Source organism: Leopardus geoffroyi, chromosome E2 (genome assembly GCF_018350155.1).
Source record: "Leopardus geoffroyi isolate Oge1 chromosome E2, O.geoffroyi_Oge1_pat1.0, whole genome shotgun sequence".
In the NCBI taxonomy this organism is placed as follows: domain Eukaryota; kingdom Metazoa; phylum Chordata; class Mammalia; order Carnivora; family Felidae; genus Leopardus; species Leopardus geoffroyi.
The window spans coordinates 54,454,007-54,473,693 of NC_059335.1; the positions used below are offsets into that span (position 1 = coordinate 54,454,007).

A 19,687-nucleotide genomic window follows, 5' to 3' on the forward strand; every position below is an offset into this window, starting at 1 on the left:
TATCAATACATGTTAATTTTTATAATATAGATATTAAATGTTGTGCTCCCAAAACTATACATTTTTCAAATATGAATAAAATATTGATCACATATTAAGTCACAAAAAACGTAGTAACACTGCAAAAAGGAGTGAAATGTCTGTCTTAACCTCCAATTAATGCATAAAAACTTGAAGTTAAGAACAACAAAAGGAGAATCAAAAAAATAATATTAATTTTATTATACGGAAAATTTAAAACACTCTCCTAAATAACTCTTGGGTAAAAGAGCAAATAGCCACTGAAAATGTATTGTATTTAGAAAAAATATCAATTAGAGAAGACTACATGACAAAACTTCTGTAGTCAAAACCATACTCTGGAAAAAATTCATAGCTATAAATATTTTTGTTTCTTATTTTCAAGTATCAAATGTGAAAAGAAGTTAAGTATTGAACTCAAGTAGCTAGAAAATTAGGAATAAATAAGGCCTACAGAACACATAAATATCTTGGAAATAATTTGATGAATTTGGTATAATCTAGAAAAGTTGAATAGTTGAGTACACTTAGAACCCAGGAATCCAGCATCAAAGTATTTACCACGGATAATCTCTGCTGTGGATGTACCAAGAGAAAGCAACAAAAATTATTCATAGCAATACTGTTTGTAATAGCAAAGCATGAAAATAAAACAAGAAACTGAAATAAGGCCAAACGTCCAACCATAATAAAACAGGTCAAGGAATTCCATACATTTGCATACCTTGTATCTGTATATTATATAATACCATATACTGTATCTTACTAGATTTTTGTATATATGTAAATACATATATTCATAAATTCTTACAGAGAAATATATACTCCAATAAAAAAATGAACCGCATGAACAAGGATAAATCTCAAAAGCATAATACTGAGCAAAAAACAAGATGCACAAGAATTCACACAATTTGAATCCAATTCTATAAGGTCCAGACCCAGGAAAAATGAAGCAATGCAAATTTTAGGGATCCAAAATTATGTTGCAAAACTGTAGGGAAAGTAAAGGAAATAACCAGAAATTCAGAAGAATAGTTGCCTCTCAGAGAGAGGGATGGATATACATGGAGAAAGGGGCACAAGAAGGGATGAAAATACATCCTATTTTTTAAAGTCTGTGCTTAGTACACTCGTAATTATTACTATTATTAAATTTTACACATACATTATATACAGTTTTGTTTGTATAGTATAGTTCAGAAATAAAAGCAGAACAGGTAAACAGATGAAGGAATGAATAATAACAATCGCAATGATTCATGTAAAGCAGAAACAGTGAAATGGGAAAATAAAGCTTAATTAAAGGTTTATTTTATAGGAAAAAATCAACATAAGAATCAAACTGATGACAATCCAAAAAACAGGAAAAAAGAAGAAAATCATGAAGTTACAGCCTTAGGAAGAGAAAAGCATTACCAAATACTATATATGAAAGAGATTTTGAAAATATAAAACTATTTACACCTCTTCACATAAATGTTAAAATAGAGACATATGAATGGTATTCTTACTAAATATAAATTACCAAAAATTTACTCAAGAAGAGGACACCTGAAAAAAAAAAATCAACAATGGAAATGCTATCAAAAATTGTCTCCAGGAGCACTTGGGTGGCTTGGTCAGTTAAGCATGTGGCTCTTGATTTGGGCTCAGGTCATGAACTCACCATTCGTGGGTTCGAGTCCTGCAACAGGCTCTGTGCTGACAGTGCAGGGCCTGCTTAGGATTCTCTCTCTCTGTCTCTCCCTCTCTGCCCCTACCCCACAAATGCATGCACGTTCTCTCTCTTTCTCTCTCTCTTTCTCTCAAAAATAAACAAACATTTTAAAAAAACTTTGTCTCCAAAAAATATTCCAGACACAGAAAATATCATAATCAACTTATTTCTTTGAAAAAACTATTCAAGAGAAAGCTTAATTGACATGTTGTATAAACTATTTCCAAAAACAGAGGAAAAAATAAAAGGTTAATCAATTACTTTTATGAAACCAGCACCATCCTGACATTAAAATCTGAGTAAATTGGTACACACACACAAAGAAACCAAAGACCAACCACATTTCTGAATATCAATACTGCAATCCTAAACACACATAGCAGCTGGCCGAACTTTGCAAAATATTAAAATTTAAAAATGCATTGGCACCAAGTCTGTTTCGTTCAAAATGTGGAAACTTCGCCTTGGGAAATTACAGTTACTAAATTATAGCAAGTTTATGATAAGGAGAACGATTCCATGATAACCTTAGTAAGTATGAAAAAAATACCTAATAAAGTATAACACCCATTCCTTGTTAAAAAGAAAACAGTAAATGAGGTACAGAAACTTTAATTAATGGGAAACATCCTATCTACCTTTTATCAACAGCCACTGTCTTAATTAATGGTGAAACAAAGGGTAGTTTTATTAAATCAGAAGAAAGAAATAAGATACAAATGCTGGCTATCACACTATTCTATAGCGCTTTCTGGAAATTCTGGCTAATAAAACTAAGAGTAGAAAAATACAGGAAATGTATAACTAACAGAAAGAACAGTAAGATTATTTGAGGATTATGTGACCAGAATGCCAGAAAGACCTGACTGAAACACATTAGACTGATAAGAATTCAGAAAGTGAATAATTAAAAACAAATACAAAAAAATCACTCTTCTAATAGATAAACAATAATAAACTCTATTCACAAAAGCAACAACAATTTAAACTACCTAATAATAAACCGAGGATCTGTATCAAGAAGACTAGAAAGATTTGCTAACACACATAGAAAAGAGTTTAAATGAACGAGGAGAAATAGATTCCTGAACGGGAATACTCAAGATCTCAAAGATGTCAACTTTCCCCAAAGTGATCTGTAAATCTAGTGCAATTAAAGGAAGAATCTCATCTGGATCTTATTTGGGAACTTTATCAACCAAATAATCACAATATATTGAGATAAGAATTATGAAAGTAGACTCAAATTACCAAACAATAAAATGTTTCCTAAAACCCCAACAATTAAAACCATATGACAGAGAATACTCAAAAACACATTCATATTACTTACTATATGCAATAATTTCATCAAAGATAAACCTAGCATTTCAAATCAGAGGGAGAACAATGAATCGTTTAACAAGTAGTGGTGTTGAAACAACAGATTAACCACAGCACTAAGCATATCCCTACTTCACACCATCCAGCAAAATAAATTACAGTCATATTAAGTGTACAAAAATTATCCCATAAAAGAAACAGAAGAGGCTTAAGATCAACGGTATAGGCTTTCGCACAAGGAGAACTTTCTCTCTACCTCAAGGAAGGAAAGAAGGAAGCAAAGAAGGAAGGAGGAAATTTAGAAAGTGAAAAAGAAAGAATCTTAAATAGACATATATCTAACCTAGTATAAATGTTTAAGTCACACTCCTTATTAAAAAAAAAAAAAAAAAATCACAACTAACCAGAAAGAAATTAACAACTAACCAGAAAGAAAAAAATATCTTTTTTGTTAATGAATGTTATAGACAATGGTTAAATCAATAGTTTTTTTAAATCTTTATATATCAATAAGAAGTGAAAAACACCTCATAAATTACAGTTTTTAAGAACAATACCAGTAATGCTAAGAGCCGAGTAAAATAAACATGCCAGTCAAGGCTGGTAATACCCTTACTGCGTGGCAAGCATATCCCTTCTGGAGAGCAATCGGCAGTATTAGCAAACGTTTTTATCAAGGGTGTACTCAATGAACTTCCCCATAAACAAATTTATCATAAGGAAGTACCAGCAACATATACAAAGATTTCTAAAGAGAGCTTAGTTATATATGACTTAAAATAGTGAAAATTTAAAAACAAGCTAAATATGGAATCTAATAGAGTACAAGGTGATGAATTATACGGGACAGCATGTTGAAATGATGTTATAGGATACGATTAAATAAAGGAAATACTTATATTGTTTAAAAGAGTTGCACAGGGGTGCCTGGGTGGCTCAGTCGGTTAAACATCCAATTCTTGATTTTGGCTCAGGTCATGATCTCACAGTTCGTGACTTCAAGCCCCCATGTCGGGCTCTGCACTGCCCGTGGGGAGCCTGCTTGGGATTCTCTCTCTCCCTTTCTCTCTCTCTGCCATCCCCCCCCCCCCATGCTCTCTTTCTCTCTCAAAATAAATAAATAAACTTAAAAATAAAATAAAATAAGAGAAAAGAGTTGTACAATGTTTTGTATAGTATGGCCATAATTTCATATTTAGTTTTATCATACATATACTTGGATATTCTTTATGTAAGTAGACAAAGATGAGGATATACATCTATGTTAAAAGTGGACTGCTAAATTAAAGAATCATGAGCTATTTTTTTCTGCTTTTTCTTTTTTAAAAATTTTCTGTGAGTATGTATGTGCTTTATAATCTGATTTTTTAATATATTAGGGAACAAATAATGGAGAGAAGAAACTAAGGTAGTGGAGAAGACACAGGAGCACCTATTACTGTAGCGGATTTCAAACCTCTAGCCCCAAAACTATTAGTCTGAGGACCTGAAAATCTTTTTTTTAATATTTTTTTAACATTTATTTATTTTCGAGAGAAAGAAAGCATGAGTGGGAGAGGGGCAGAGAGAGAGGAGACACAGGATCTGAAGCAGGCTCCAGGCTCTGAGCTGTCAGCACAGAGCCCGACGCGCGGCTCGAACTCATGAACAGTGAGATCGTGACCTGAGCTGAAGTTGGACACTTAACCAACTGAGCCACCCAGGTGCCCCAAAGACCTGAAAATCTTCTAAAGAAAGTTGTAGAAGGATGACCGGCAGTATTTTTTAATCCTGGAAAATAAGAATTGCACGTAGAACAGAAACACATACCCTGATTTTCCTGTTCTACAAACTGCTAACTAGAGAGCTTTCTGTGAATTCTTGGCAAAAATCCTAAAAGGGGTTTTTTAAAGGTCAGTTGATAGGTCTATATTTAAGTATGGCAGGATGTATCAACACCAGCGTGGAACTACACAAGCAAGAATATTCTTGTTCTCAGTGCAACACTCACCTACCCGTGCCTATGATCCTGCGCAAAGCACAGGTACAGACAATGCTAGAGCCACAGTACCACCTAGTAAGAAAAGGAGGGAAGTTGGAAGGGAAACCGTGAGCATTTTATAATTTAACGAGAGCTAAGTGGTGGTACCTCAGATGGACAGTTTATTTTATCTTTTTATAATTTCTTAATGTTTATTTATTTTTGAGAGAGAGAGACAGAGCGTGAGCAGGGAGGAGCAGACAGAGAGGGAGACAAGAGAATCCGAAGTAGGCTCCAGGCTCTGAGACATCAGCACAGAGCCCCATGCAGGGCTCAAACCCCTGAACTGCAACTTCATGACCTGAGCTGAAATTGGACGCTTAACCAACTGAGCCACCCAGGCACCCTTCAGATGACCTAGTTTAAATCTTGGTTCTACCATCTGGTAGATGTGAGTCTGTTTCTGAATCATTAATGGGGATTAAAAAAAAAATTAGTGCCCATCCCAGAAGAAGTACTAAATGAGATAATGTGAAGAATTTAGACAGTGTCTGATGTATAGTAAACACTCACTGAATGCTATTGTCACTGTTTTTAACCATTAAGATCATCTTAGGGGCGCCTGGGTGGCTCTGCTGGTTGAGTGCCCGGCTCTTGATTTCAGCTCAGGTCATGATCTTGCAGTTCGTGAGTTTGAACCCTACATCAGGCTCTGTACTGACAGAGTGAACCTGTTTGGAATTCTCTCTCTCCTCTCTCTCTGTCCCTCCCCTACTCTCTGTCTCTCTGTCTCTCAACATAAATGAATAAACATTTTTTAAAACTTTAAAATTAAAACAAAATATTATCTTGAAAGAGAATCATAGGAAATTGCACTTCACTAACCTCTTCATGCATCAGCCAGGACCAGAGATTAGATTTCTTCAAAAGACCATACTGTTTCATTACGTCAAAAGCAAACGGGATTTGCACCAGCTTCCCTGAAATATCATAACACCATAGACATGGCCACACAAGAGTGGGAGGGCCAGGGTAGTAAAACAGAAATGCCTCAAGATATCAAAGACTTTGCAATCTCTTCCATGTGTGATGATCAAGGTAAGAAAACAAGCTATGACTTTCTGCCTAGTACCAAAATACACACCAATTCAGAGAGAAAATTAGGTCTATCACTTGAAGAAGGTCCATATGTGTCTGCATCCCAACCTCTCTGTGGTTCCCTTTATCCTTGTATTAACTACAAGACCCTCACCAAAGTCGGTTTCACCAGTCACCATGTGTACCACACTCTTCAAAGTGAATGTGGTTTCAGGGAGCAACGCAGACCAACCAATACAGCAATGTAAACAATACGACACTAAAATCTTACCCATTCACCTTTTGTCCTGACAGGAGGTTTGGATTTCCTTACTCAGTCGGACTTCCAATAGTTCACAAATAAGTTTGGATTTCCAGGAAAAGTTTAGACATCAAATGTTTCCCATAATGTCAAGGCCTGTGGTATGAGTCAGTGAGGCGGGTCCTGATCCCATTCTTCATCACCAAGAGGATTAAACACGACTCAAGGCTGTGCTGAGCCTCACTGTCCTCCTTTAATAAGTCTTGCATGAGAAAGCAATAACGACGTCACGACTTTCAAGCAACTCTCGGGAAGAGTCCGGCAAGATATCGTCTAGCTCATGTATGATGCACTCAGAATTTAGTGAAGAAAATAGCCAGTTCTAGCATTTCAAGCTTTTTGTCTCCTTCAGTAGAGTAAAAGAGGCCCTCACTTTCGATCCTTTCTTGGAGATGTTGGTGAAAGACTAAGCAAATGACTTAACTGCGACCCAAACCCAAGACGCGGCAGTCCTTTGACTGTAAGACTGCATTAGCTTTACTGATATTACAAAGCCAAACACTGTCCATGAGTTCTGCCTATAAGAAACCAATGTCCACTGATCAACTGATCAATAAAAGATATAGAAAACAGATTTGAATGTTAGATGCCCTGAGGAAAGCTGAAAGACTGACAGTCCTTCAAACTCCATACAAAACAGGTTGTCAAGATCAGTTTCAACGTTCATGTCAAGATCAGTTTCAACGTTCATGTATACATTCATTCTTTCATTACCCAGATTGCCTTCTGCATCCTGCATGGGCTGGGTGCTAAAGAATGAACAAGACAGAGAGAATCCCTGCCCCCAAAACACTTAAAACCTGGTAGGAGACTCAGAAAATAAGATAATAAATTGCAACATATTGAAGTGAATGCTCTACTGAGATAAGAGTGGGGTGCTGCAGGAGCCCAAAGAAAACCCCTGATGAGCCAGGGAAGGTCTGCCAAGAGCTACATCCAAATTGAGACATAAAGGACGAACAGGATTTAAGCAAGCAAAAAGGTGGCAGGGTTGGTAACAGAGAGCGCCCAGCCATTCAGAAAGGTATGAGTAAAGAGAGCATGTGGAGTGTTTCAGAAATCAAGAGCAGACCTCTGAAGAGACTACAGCTGTAAGCGGAGAACCAGCAGGAAGTGAGAAGGGGTCACATCACAAAGAGCTAATACATCACTTAATAGTATTTCATCAGGAGACATGAGAACATTGGTATTTTAGAGAAAGATCCTTATAAGCATTTGGAGAAACACTGGACTAGATGCAGAGATATCAGCTAAGAGGTTCTGGAGTGATCTAAGTCGTGGGAGTTGTCTTCTGAATTCAAGTGGGGAGAGAGAATATGCAGGGGGAAAGGACAGATTCGGGAAATAGGCAGGATGCTGATCCAAGAGAATATACACGGTGCCTGGGCAAAATAAAGGAGGCCATGTTTCTAGCTAAGAGACCAATGGACAGAGGTACTACTGAGGCTAGGAACCCAGAAAGAGAAGCAAGATTTACACAGGAAGATCATAAGTTCAACTTCGGATATTTTGAGTGAAAAGAGTCCAAGTGGAGTTAGATGGGTAGCCCTGGAGTTGAGGGGGAAAAAAATCCAGGCAAGTGTCAGAGACTTGGAAATCATCCACACAGCCACTGCATCATAATCAGTAGAAGAACTCAAGGTCAAAACTGTAAGAATCTCCAAACTTTAAGAAACAGACAGCAGCAGATGGGGACACAGAGGCACCTCAGGAGTGGGAGAATCAGTCGAGGAAAACAGTTCAAGAATAAGGGATGGAGACCCAACAGAAATGAAGGCATCTGAAATACTTCCCTGCTCACAACCCTGTGCTACATGCTGTGTGGGGAAACAAACCACAGGCATGATCTTAACACATGTCTGGTCTGTCAGTACTCAAGACCTGGGCTGCCCAAGAAGCAGGCAAATGACAAATCATGTCTTCAAGGGAGGCACCAAAAACATAAAATAGAAGCAGGGAGACAGATGCATATTGGACAGACAGATTGGTGACAGACTCACCAATCAATGAATGGCAAGAATTGATAGTGTAGCAGATCATGTGATATTACACCCAGGTCTTCTTTTCAGGGTCTACACGCCCATCCCCTCCGCGTGTAGCAAGATCTCCGCTGCAGAAGGTTCACAGCTGTGTCCCTCAAAGGGAACTGCCCTCTGCCCAAGAATACACCCCCACCCCTCCCCACTCACTGTGGGACAGCCTACCAGCAGTGTCTACATGGTACAGGGATACAAGGGCCCCGTTCCCTTCCCTCAGTTTAGGTCATTTCTGAAGGGCTATCACAGGTGCAGAGCCTTTGGTGGGACCAGGTGAGATCTCAACTGTAACTTGACTGGAAGTCAGCTTCTCCACCTGTCCCATCTTGCCTTCCTCACTTCCTTACGAGTGTATCTCCTGAGAGCCTTCTTCAGTAAACCCTCTACCTGTAATTCTCCGTTTCTGAGTCTGGTTCCAGGCGCCCCCCCTAAAATGCACGGTGTATATCAAACTAGGGGCCAAGCCACTGAGGCTAGAGCAGAGCCATCAGGCAGAGAGATGCAAACAGTAGGGGCAGCTACAAACCACAGTTTTGTGTGTGCCCGTGTGAGAGGGGCTCTGTCACAGGCCGGATTCAGAGGATGGCCACTCTCCATTCAGTTATCAAGAGGGACAATGCCTTGAATGTTCCAACTGGCTTTAAGGGACTTTTGTTACCTAATCTATACAAGATCTGGTGGAGGGCAAAATGGAATCTTGAACATCAAGGACAATCTGAAGGCATCATCTTAGTAAAGGGAGAGAGTAAAACCATATGGGAAGCAATAAAGGAGGCTCACTCAAGAGAAGGCCAAGGTGGCGTAAGCCCATCAGCTTCAAACGTTTTCAATCATTCATTCAACAAATATTTATTGAAAAGCTTCCATGTACCCAGTAAAGTGCCAAGAGCTGGGAATGCCATCACAACTAATACAGACATGGTCCTGCCCTCGGAGAGCTTAGAGCCTCGCAGAAAACCCTGGAGCTGAGCTATGGACCCCTTTTCCCAATCAAAATGGTTCCAGGAAACCTAACAACATAAAATCAGATACGTGCAATAATTTTTTAGTGTAGAAGCCTTTTGTAAGTTTAAGTGATGCTACTTTCTTATAACTCATGAGAGCAATAAAGCCAGCCTATTTTGATTAGTAACGAATTTTTTCAATGAGGCCCAAGAACATCAGCTGTCTTCCTATTACAGCCTCAACAATTTATTTCTGCATTTGGTCTGCTTGTAAATAAGAAAGCAATCTTTGATTTGCTATAAAAAATGGTTGTGAGTAGTGTCAGGTTAGGTTTGCTTTGTTTTCATGATCTTGTCTTACAAGCTGAGGGTATTCTGCATTCTAAGTGACCCTAAAGTCTGAAAGAAGAAACAGAGGAAATGTCTGTTTTGTGGTTGACCCTCTAACATGTAACAACAACCCGCATTCCTTCTCTCAAATTAAAAAGTCAGGGCAGAATGGCCTGGTACTCTCAATAAACCCCAGTATCACCTTTGGTACAATACAAAGAGAAAGTTATTATCACACACTGATTATGACACCAAGTCCAGAATATTCACCAACCACCACCATTTGAACCTTGAGTGGTATTTCACTGAGTGGGTGCGTTGTGTTGTAAAAACATATTTGCCTGTATAATTTTATGTGAGGAGATATAAACAGGTCTGAATTTTTAAGAATGCTGCAGACCTAAAATGTTGCTAAAGCAGTGCATTTACCAGAAGTTCAAATATATGCCCAGAGATGGCAGGAAAAGCTATATTCTGAGGTCTACTCACCAAAGAAAAGAGTTGACCTGGCTGTTCCTTTTAATGTACTGAACAGCCCAATGTGTTAAAAGCGTGGTGTATAACCATATGTGGGTGTTAGGCCTTTAGCTATCACATTCTGAACAACAGTTTAAAAGACATTTGTGGCTGCAGTTCCAGCACCTGGCATTGTTCTAGGCACACAGTAGACACATAATAAATGTTTGATCGATGGACTATTTAGAAAATGACTATTTTTAAATAAAATTCAAATCCAGAACTTGTAGAAGCTCCATGGCTTGTTAGTAAGGCCCACGATGATGCCATTTTTAAAACACTGGACTAGAAGACAAGGAAATGAAAACCAGAGAGGAAAATTCCCTGACGAAGAAAGTGAGAATAGGGTGGTGGCCCCTTGGTTGGGGAATTCCTGGCATGGCCGTGTGTGCCCACCACGCTCAAGAATGAGTGCCTTGTGCCAGAATGCCAAGGCCTGGCAGGGCTCCTGAAGCCCTTCACACATGCAGACAAAACGAGATGACGACACCCCCTAATAAGTGAGGTTTACCCGAAGAGGTGGCAGACTCAATCGGACGGAGAGACTTCAAACACAGAAGAGATCCCATCGTACGGTAGAGGCCACCAAGGCCTAGGGGACACCGCTAACAGCACACTGTTATCAAATGGTAGCGTGTGGACCAGAAACCTGACTGTACCAATCAGGATTCAGTCAAGGAAGCAGAACCACTAGGATATACACCTTAAAAGATTTATTGCAAGGAACTGGCTTATGTGGCTGGTAGGGGGGTGGGGGTAGGGGGCTGGCTAGGCAAGTCCAAAGTCCATAGGGCAGGTCATTAGGAAGGGCAAGCTGAAACTCCTCCCAGCTGAGGCGGTTATCCACAGGTGGAATTTCTTCTTCGAGCAAGCCCCAGTTCTAAAGGCCTTTCAGTTGACTGAATCAGGCCCACCCAGATTATCCAGAATAATCTCCCTTAAATGCAACTGATTGTGGACTTTAATCACATCTACAAAATAGCGTCCCACCAAGACCTACATTAGCGTTTGACAGAATGACTAGGGACTGGAGCCAGCTAAGTTAACACATAAAACTCCATCATGTCCATTTACCAATAACACCATAGTGATCTGTCCACCATACCTCTCCGCTCGGAAAAATGCTGGTATGAAAAATCCTTAATGAAGAACTTTACTTACCTCCTTGTACTCAACTTAGCGAGATCTTTTTGTTGACCAACCCCTTTAGAAAGGTTCTGTATGACTACATTATAGGTGTTCTACTCTTTTCTCCAGCTAAATTACTGAAGATGTCAGACCCAACTGTCGTAGGTCAGCAGGAGAGGGCTTTGTAGGGTTTATGGAAAATCCCTTCTTTTACAAATGTAAGTCCAATACCCACTGTCTACATGACAACTGTCATCCAAATCATCCAAAGTAGCAGGGCCTTGAGCAGAACCAGGGGAATGGAGATGGCTGATCCAGTCTCTAACATCACCCCTGGATATCACGTTCATTCTATCTACATTATCATGTCCAAGATTCTTAAAACTGTTGCCCGCAGAAGATGTCCCTGCATCCACATTCCCACATCCCCTTGCTCACCATCATACTGCAATCAGGTCCTCCCTCACCCACCACCAACACACTCTATGGAATAGATGCACCCTAAGGTACCAATGACTTCCTGGTTGTTAACTCCAAAGGCCACTGTAGGCCTTTTATCTTGAAATGCAATTTCCCAACGCCTTCCGTAACAGCAAAGCCTCCTACCTCTCTTGCTAGTCCTTGTAAATTTGGTGTCACTTCTCTCTCTTCTTCTATCCTTTAAATGTCCATTTTCTCCAATATTCCATCACTGGGCCCTCCTCAGGTTTACACGTTGTCTTTTGGCTCTAATTATGATCTATACACTAATGATTGCCAAACTCCCATAACAGGTGCCCCTTCTGAGCTTTAGGCTCACATGACCATGGCAGTGGACATCTATACATGGATGTTCCACAAACACTCTGAACTCACTGTCCTCTCCACAGATTCACTACTTTCAATTAATGCTTCTTCCCAGGCTCTCTATCTCCATGACTGGTTCCACTATCCACCTAAGAGACCAAAATGAAAACCAAAGAGTTATCCCTCAACTCCTGCCTTTCCCTCAATTTGAAGGGATGAGGGGTGGGTACCATTCATTTCCTAACTTCTACTCTTCCGTAGCCACCACATCTTTTAATAAGCCTTCTGTGCTCCCACAGAACCCCATCTTCCCCCGTATTAACGCTTTCCCCATTGCCCTGTAAACTGCCCATTTTCTTAACTATATCTCCACGAGACCACAGACTTCTGGAGAACACAATCTCACCATTTCCCTAGTGCGTGCCATATATTTGGTGTTCTATGAATATAAAAAGAACAAATGAAAGATTGTGCTATGAATTCAGCCACATCTATACCTGTCTACACCATCCAAGAGATGAGGAAAGACCTATAACTTTGGACTCTAAATGTGTGTCTCTAATATGTCAGATCTTTGAAAACTACCATGCCTGAACATTCCTTAGCAAGGAGCTATCTAAACTCCCTTCAAGGACAGTTTAATCCCCTGAAGAAATGATCTTATGCAATGAAGAATGACTTGACATAAAAGTCTACCTGAAAATAAGCTGGTATCTGCCCACAGACGACAATTTAAAATAACTTTCAAAAGATGGGAGAATCATACTTCCATTCAATATTCACCAGGTGAATCGATTCAACTGAACCGATAAATTTTCTTTGCAGAGATCTGTCCCTTCTAACACTGGTACAGAGATTCGAGAAGTTGTATCACTGATCACCTATTCTGCTACTACGCGTTTGACAGGAATTGCCTCAGGTATGATTGGTAAATAGGGAAACGATGTCAGTATAACAAGTAAGTTGTGTTGACTCTTGAGTTCTTTTTCCTAGCTTGTTAATATTCTGAAGCCATCATGGGAAAGCCCTGTCACAGAGAAAAAGAAAGACTGGATGATGTATGAAGATCAGAACAAAGCTGGAAATGCATTCCAGTGCCTTCCTTTAATATGAGTGGTAGCAGACTGTGGCTTTAAGAACCACTATGATTTCCACTATGTTAACCTGCCAGGCGAAGCTAGAAGTTACAGATGAAGAAGCTAAGAAAACATTTCTCCCAATAGAGACGAATGACGAGGGCTATGCTCTGGGGAGGATTTAATTTTGATGAAAATGGTGTCTTTTAGAAGCAAATGCCCTCGGAGACCTACAGAGAGAAGGGAGGTACAAACCCAGTCTGAATGCTGTGAAGGATAGACTGACCTGTTGAGGGCAAACACCAGCCAGGTGGAGATTTAACCAAGCTGTATTTTTATTAGAGTCACTTCTGGTTTTGTTTCCGGTTACAAAGTTCCATAAGTTTTCAGCAGTCTGCCTCAATCCTATTTTCCCAATAAGCCCATATCTTCCCATATTTTTAGTGTGTGATTTTGCAGAACACGAGGGCAGAAATGCCCATGGTCATCACTTTTGCAGAGTTGATTTTTAACAGAAGTAAATTCCTTTCAACAAAACTAAAATTAACCTATTATTATTATTATTTATCTTATTTGGAATGAAACGCAGTATTTACACACACACAAACATACACACAATCACACACACGTATATATTAGATATGGACGGGTGCATGCATGCCTATCAACACCCCCACCCAAAAACAAGACATAGGGCACATTTCCCACTTTTAGGATAGAACCTTGGGATGCATACATAAACTGAATGTTGACAAACCCAAAAGGAACTATCACTGTCAAGTTCATCTTGGCCACAACTGACTTTGTCTACAGACAGACAGCATTCTCTTTGAACAATTTTGCCCAAGAAGTAGAGAGAGACCGCCTCCACAACTGTCAGCTAATCACAAGGGAGGGGGTGTAAAACACCACCCAACAGCCACATGGAAAGCCACATGGTTGAAGCTTAGATGCGATCAATCCTTCTAATGAATAACAGACTGGCTCTCGGGAAAGAGACTCAGCCACACTTCCTTCCAGGGAGAACTAAGAGCTACCCATACACATGGTGTTGCCACCACTGAGAGATCACAAGCTGGGGAAGAAAAGAGAACAGAAGGTAACACTCATGAGGATAAGAAAGGTCAGCCAAGGTACTTTATCCACGCTTAATTCGGTCTTCTGTTCACTGACTCTGTCAACAAGTATTTGAATGTGCAAGGAGCTAGGGACACAGAGAGGGACAAGACAAGAGAACCAGGTTCCTAATTCCCTATGTCTTCCTGATACCCAAACATTTAGCGAATAGGTTAACTAAATTTCTGGGGTTGCAAACTCTAATGCCTGCTGGAGCCAGGTAAGTAATATACGAGTGAAGCAGAATGGGTACGCGGTACCAGGGAGCATTGGGCCAATGACAAACTAGAGATCACACGTACCATCTAAAGGTACTCAAGTCCATTTTTCTTATCTACTGTGGAGGCAAAAAAAAAAACACAAAAAAAAAATAGATAGCCCAAACCTGTTCACAGACTGCCGCTTTATGACCGTCATATTTAGCAGAATGTAGACCTGAGCATCAGGATTCGCATTTCATCTTGTAGCCAGATACCTGACTCTAAGAAGATCAACCAATGTTTAAGATCACCCTTCTATAGGCGGTGGCTACAACACACCTTCTGGTGAGATGAGAAGTCTTCTACAGGGGAAACAAAGTGGAACCATCTGTCAAGGTCCAAAATTTTGGAAAGTGAGCTTGACTCTGTATTTCCTCATTATGAAGAGTGCCATTGCATACATTTTTTCATTTTCTGTACCTATTCCATAAAAAAAAAAAAATCTATCTGAGGAGGGTTTACTCTTTAAATTATCTGAAGCACCAAAGAGAATATGAAGAATCTCTACAACCCAAATCACATCTGCACTACAAAAGGTCAAGGATAATGTCAGTAGACACACAGGTACAGTGCATCAATTACAAATATAATAGTTCTCAGCCCACTCAAGATGCGGTTTCTTAGAGGTTACAAGAAGCCATTTTATATATACTTGAATATAATAGTCAATTAATGTAATACCATAAATGAGAATAAGATCAGTTTTCTTCTTTTTTTTCTCTCAAGGTCAATCAACGTACTAGGTATTCCAAGATCTGTCCTCAAATCAACATCCTATTTTTCACACACACAACAATGTACAGTTAGAAATATATATGCTAGAAATGTACAGCTCCCAGCACTTAATTGTTTTTCAAGCTAAATTTGGACAACAAATTAAATTCTTCAGTATAGGTTATATAACACAGACACAGACTACGAAAATGTTGACACTGGTTATACTCTTGTAATGCAATTTAGCCCTTTTAGTAACAATGATGCCAATAATCAGCTATGGGAAAACTATTTTACATCTAGTACAATTACCTACTGTCACAGAGGTAATGATTATTATTGTCCTGTTCTCCAGTAAGAACTCTTGAGGTGCTAACATAGTTCCAAGGCCAGTGTGAAAATTCCCCTTAACCGACTATGATTACCAGTGTTAAGGAGGATAGTTTCAAGTGAACATTAAACAAGAAATTATCCCCAGAAGGTTCATAAGTTCCAAACTTTAAATGGAGAAATACTGACAGCTCATCATACATCCTCTTAACACCTTCAGGATGCACTCAGGCAATGGGAGTATCTCTAGGTTGACTCAGTATCAGTGGACAGAAAAATCCATACTCCTAAGGAGTCCAGTTTTGCCCCTGAACAGTATCGACTCTTGACCAATATCCTAACAGTGCTGCTGATACTCAGGAAAGTCCAATCAGACCTCCCATTCTGCTGTGCTTCAACTTTTGGTTTCAGAAATTGCTCCGCCATCTTGAAACAGACCCAAGTGCTTGCACCACGCATTGGCCTTGATCTGCCAAAGTTCTTCACCAGGTTTCTACCCAACTTCACCTTCCTTATCAGCAAAAGGATGAGGAAGGCAATAGGGCTAAGAAGAGGTCAATTTGCAGAGGTTCTTTCAAAGACTTCCAATATCACCCATCTGTCCCATCTGAGCCCACTGGCTGGTGGTCCGTGACTGGGCCTCACCAAGTCCACAATCTTCCAAAGACCCTGGTCACACAGGACGCCAAGAGCTAATTTGCCTGTTCTCCATTCTTCTCCCACTGCAGCCAGCAAATCTACCATCTGAAAAGCTTCAGCCGCCCAGAGGGCCCAGGGGGAAAAGCTCATGGTAGGTGAATCACCCCTACAGTCTCTCGTGGGTGAATCACTTCTGCAGTTTCTTACCCACTAGGTTAATTTCACCCTTTTGAGGTGCTCGTCTCGATTTAGTCAGGAGCCCTGAGAAGCAGGGCTAGGGTTCACAGATTCGTGCGCAGGTAGCATAGGTCCAGGCTGAGCGGTGACGCTGGTTTCTTGGAGGATCACTAGGCCTTCTGGTTGAAGACGTCTGGCCTCTTAACTTCCTTATTCTGACACCCATCTTGGTTGGGGCCAACACCGTTTTGAACGCATTCTCCCCGGGGTGTGGGACTCATTTCTCCTTCTGTCCACTTGTCGGGAACCCAAAAGCTGGAACAGCTGTGTCGAGGGCCAGCTACGACCCAGCTCCCGGAGGCCACGGCTATTCCTCCGTTGTTTCACAGATGCCAGACTAACGTCTTCCTTGACCACTTTTGAGACGCTTTCAAAGTCTCCCAGGATGGCCACTACCTGTGTGGACCTGGGTGGACCCGGAGACAGGTATCCACTGAGGGTGACGCAGAGTGTCGAGAGCACGGCTCACATCCCACGTCCTCCAGCAACATGTTACCACCCACCTCTGACTTCCATGTTCTCTTCCCTTCCACACAGGGCCCTCTGCAGCGCCCCCTCTCGCCCCCGGCGTGCACGACACCCGCAAGGACCGCCCCCACGCCCCGGCCTGGAGGGCTTCCCAGCCCGTGGCGGGGGCAGCAGGTGGGGGGAGGGGGGAGACGGCCTGGTGGCCCCGGGGAGCGGTTTGGCGGGTGTCCCCCGTACCCCCACCCGGCCGCCCCCACCCCCACGCAGTCTCCCCCCAGCCCCCCGGACCCCGCCTGGCCGGGGCCGGGCTCCGCTCCCACGCCCGCCCCCCTCCTCTCCCGCGCCCCCGGCCCAGCCCGGGCCGCGCACCCCCCGCCCCGCACCCTCGCCGGCCGCCGCGCGGCCCCCGGCATTCCCGGCACGTCCGGCGCCGACTTTTACCTGTACTTTCTGCACTCGAGGCGGCTCGTCGGGCGAGAAACACCTCCCCGGGACCGCTACCTCCCCCGCCCCGGCTCCGCCCGGCTTCCTCCTTCCCCTCCAAGGCCGCAAAGTAGATGGAGTAAGAGAGTGTGTGTGCGAGAGAAAGAGAAAGAGGGAGCGGGCGCGGGCGCCGCGGGAGGGCGGGCGGGCGGCGGGCGGGAGGCGCGCCCGGCCCCCGCCGCCCTCCGGCCGCCGCCGCCGCCGCCGCCGCCGCGGGCTCGGCAACTCCGGCTCGCGCCCGGCCCCGGCCCCGGCCCGGTCCCCGCCGCCCGCCGCCCGCCGCCGCCCGCCGCCCCGCGGGCCGGGGCCGGCCGCGCCCCCGCGTCCCCGTACCTCGTAAAGGTCCCCAGAAGCCATGCCAGGCTGCGGAACTTGGCTCGCCGGGTGTGCGCGTCTGCTCGCTCGCGCCCTCCGTGCGTGTGCGCGAGGGGGCCAGTGTGCGCGTGTGTGTGCGCGCGTGTGTGTGTGAGTGTGTGTGTGGTGTGTTGAGTAAACTGTGTTTTTGCAGAATGACAGGCTTGGGGGCTGCCTATGCGCAGAATCAGAGCGGGCGGCGGCGGGGCTGGCGTAACCGGCAGCGGCGGCGGCGGCGGCGGCGGCGGCGGCACGAGCGCGGGCAGCAGCGACGGCCGCGCAGCGCGCCCGGGAGGCACCGACGCGGCCCGAGCGCCGCGGCCCCCGCGACCCGGCGACCCGGCGGCGGTGGCTGCAGCGGGCAACGGCTCGCCCCGGCGCCGCCTGCAGGAAGCCGCCCCGCGCCCGCCGCCGGCCCGGACGCTGCTGCCACTGGGCGAGTCCCCGCCCCCCGGGAGCCCGGCCCGGCCCCCGGGGAGGGGGGGGCGGGGGCGGCTGCCCGGCCGCGCCCCGGGGGACCGGTCCCGGAGTCCGGGAGCGCCAGGGCCCGCCCCGCCGCCCCGGGCCGGCTCCGGAGGCGGCGGCGGGGCTCCCCCCGGGGGTGACCGGCCAGGTGCCCGCCGGGCGCACCCGGCCCCGGGGCCGCGAAGGGGCGGCCGGGGAGGCAGGTAGAGAGCAGCGGTGGCCGGTCGCAGGGAAGGGGCCCCAGCTGGGCTCAGCCGACCGGGGGCCTCACCTCTTACCCCACCCCACCCCCCACCTACCACCCCCAACCCAGGGAGGGAGTGGGCGCCACCCCGGGAGACCTGGCCCCTCTGGGGCTCTGCAGCCCCTCCCCGGCTACATAGCCCCTCCCTCCAGTCTGGTTTGTAAGACGTGGAGGCCCCAGGGAGGAGGGACGACATGGCCCATACAGAGGCGCCAAGACAGCACCCCATAAACCCTGGAAAGTCTTTAGAGCCAGGCGTGGCCTCCCTTCAACAGCCGCCTCCCCCCATTCATTCACTCATCCACTACTCAACAAACATTTTCCAGGCTACCCAACTACACGGGTGTCCATAGACAGGCTCAACCGGGACCCTGCCCTCAAGGGACTTTGAATCCAAGAGGAGAAACTAGCCTCACAGACGTGAGGAGGATTCAGTCGTGCCACACAGAGAAGTTCCTACTATGTGCCAGGCTCCAGCTCGAGGTATTGAAGAAGCTCCCTGAAGTCCAAACTCCTTAATCAAGTCGTCTCTTCCTACCAAGATCCTGGATAAATGGTCTCCCTTCTGTTTAAAGACTTCTCTCTATAAGAGATACGGTTAACTCAGAACCTGGGAAGACAGGCGGTTCTGAACTCGGAAGAAAGGTCTTCCACATCCCAGCCCCCAAAATGCCTAGTTGGTTACTTTCTCCAGATGAGAAATGGACGTAATTCACATCCTTCCTCCTTCATTTCCTCTGTATGAGACTTTGGACATGTCGCTATACTCATCTCTAAATTGGAAATGGTGATAAACACCTAAAGTGATGTCAGAATTAAATAGGGGATCTATGTGTATAAGAAATGGCATATAGCAACAGAACTCAATAAAGGTTATTCGTGTCTGAATCTGGACCCTGAACTGCCCTTGTGGAAAGATGGTGAAGGAGAATGTGTGACAAAGAGAAAGGGTTTAATCTAGAAGCTGTCAGACTTTTAAAGGACATCAAATTTTTCATTTCAAAAAAAAATTTCTTAGAATCTGAACCACAAAGTTTTCACGTCTGGCTCATTCTAGGATACGTGAGTTTGCATATGCTGTTCCCTCTGCCTAGAATGTCCTTCCACATGGAATCCATCTGGAAAACTCTTCCTCTTC

General features: G+C 43.8%; 1 protein-coding gene across 1 annotated transcript in view; it reads right to left on the reverse strand.

Moving 5' to 3' along the window:
- The window catches only part of CDYL2 (chromodomain Y like 2), a 169,952-nt gene extending 151,717 nt beyond the window's left edge, over positions 1–18,235 (reverse strand). Inside the window, exon 1 of the mRNA XM_045439822.1 lies at positions 17,820–18,235. Within this exon, the coding sequence (XP_045295778.1) occupies positions 17,820–17,843 (24 nt within the window). The 5' untranslated portion in view covers positions 17,844–18,235. The remainder of the gene's footprint in view (positions 1–17,819) is intronic.
- Positions 18,236–19,687: the final 1,452 nt, after the last annotated feature.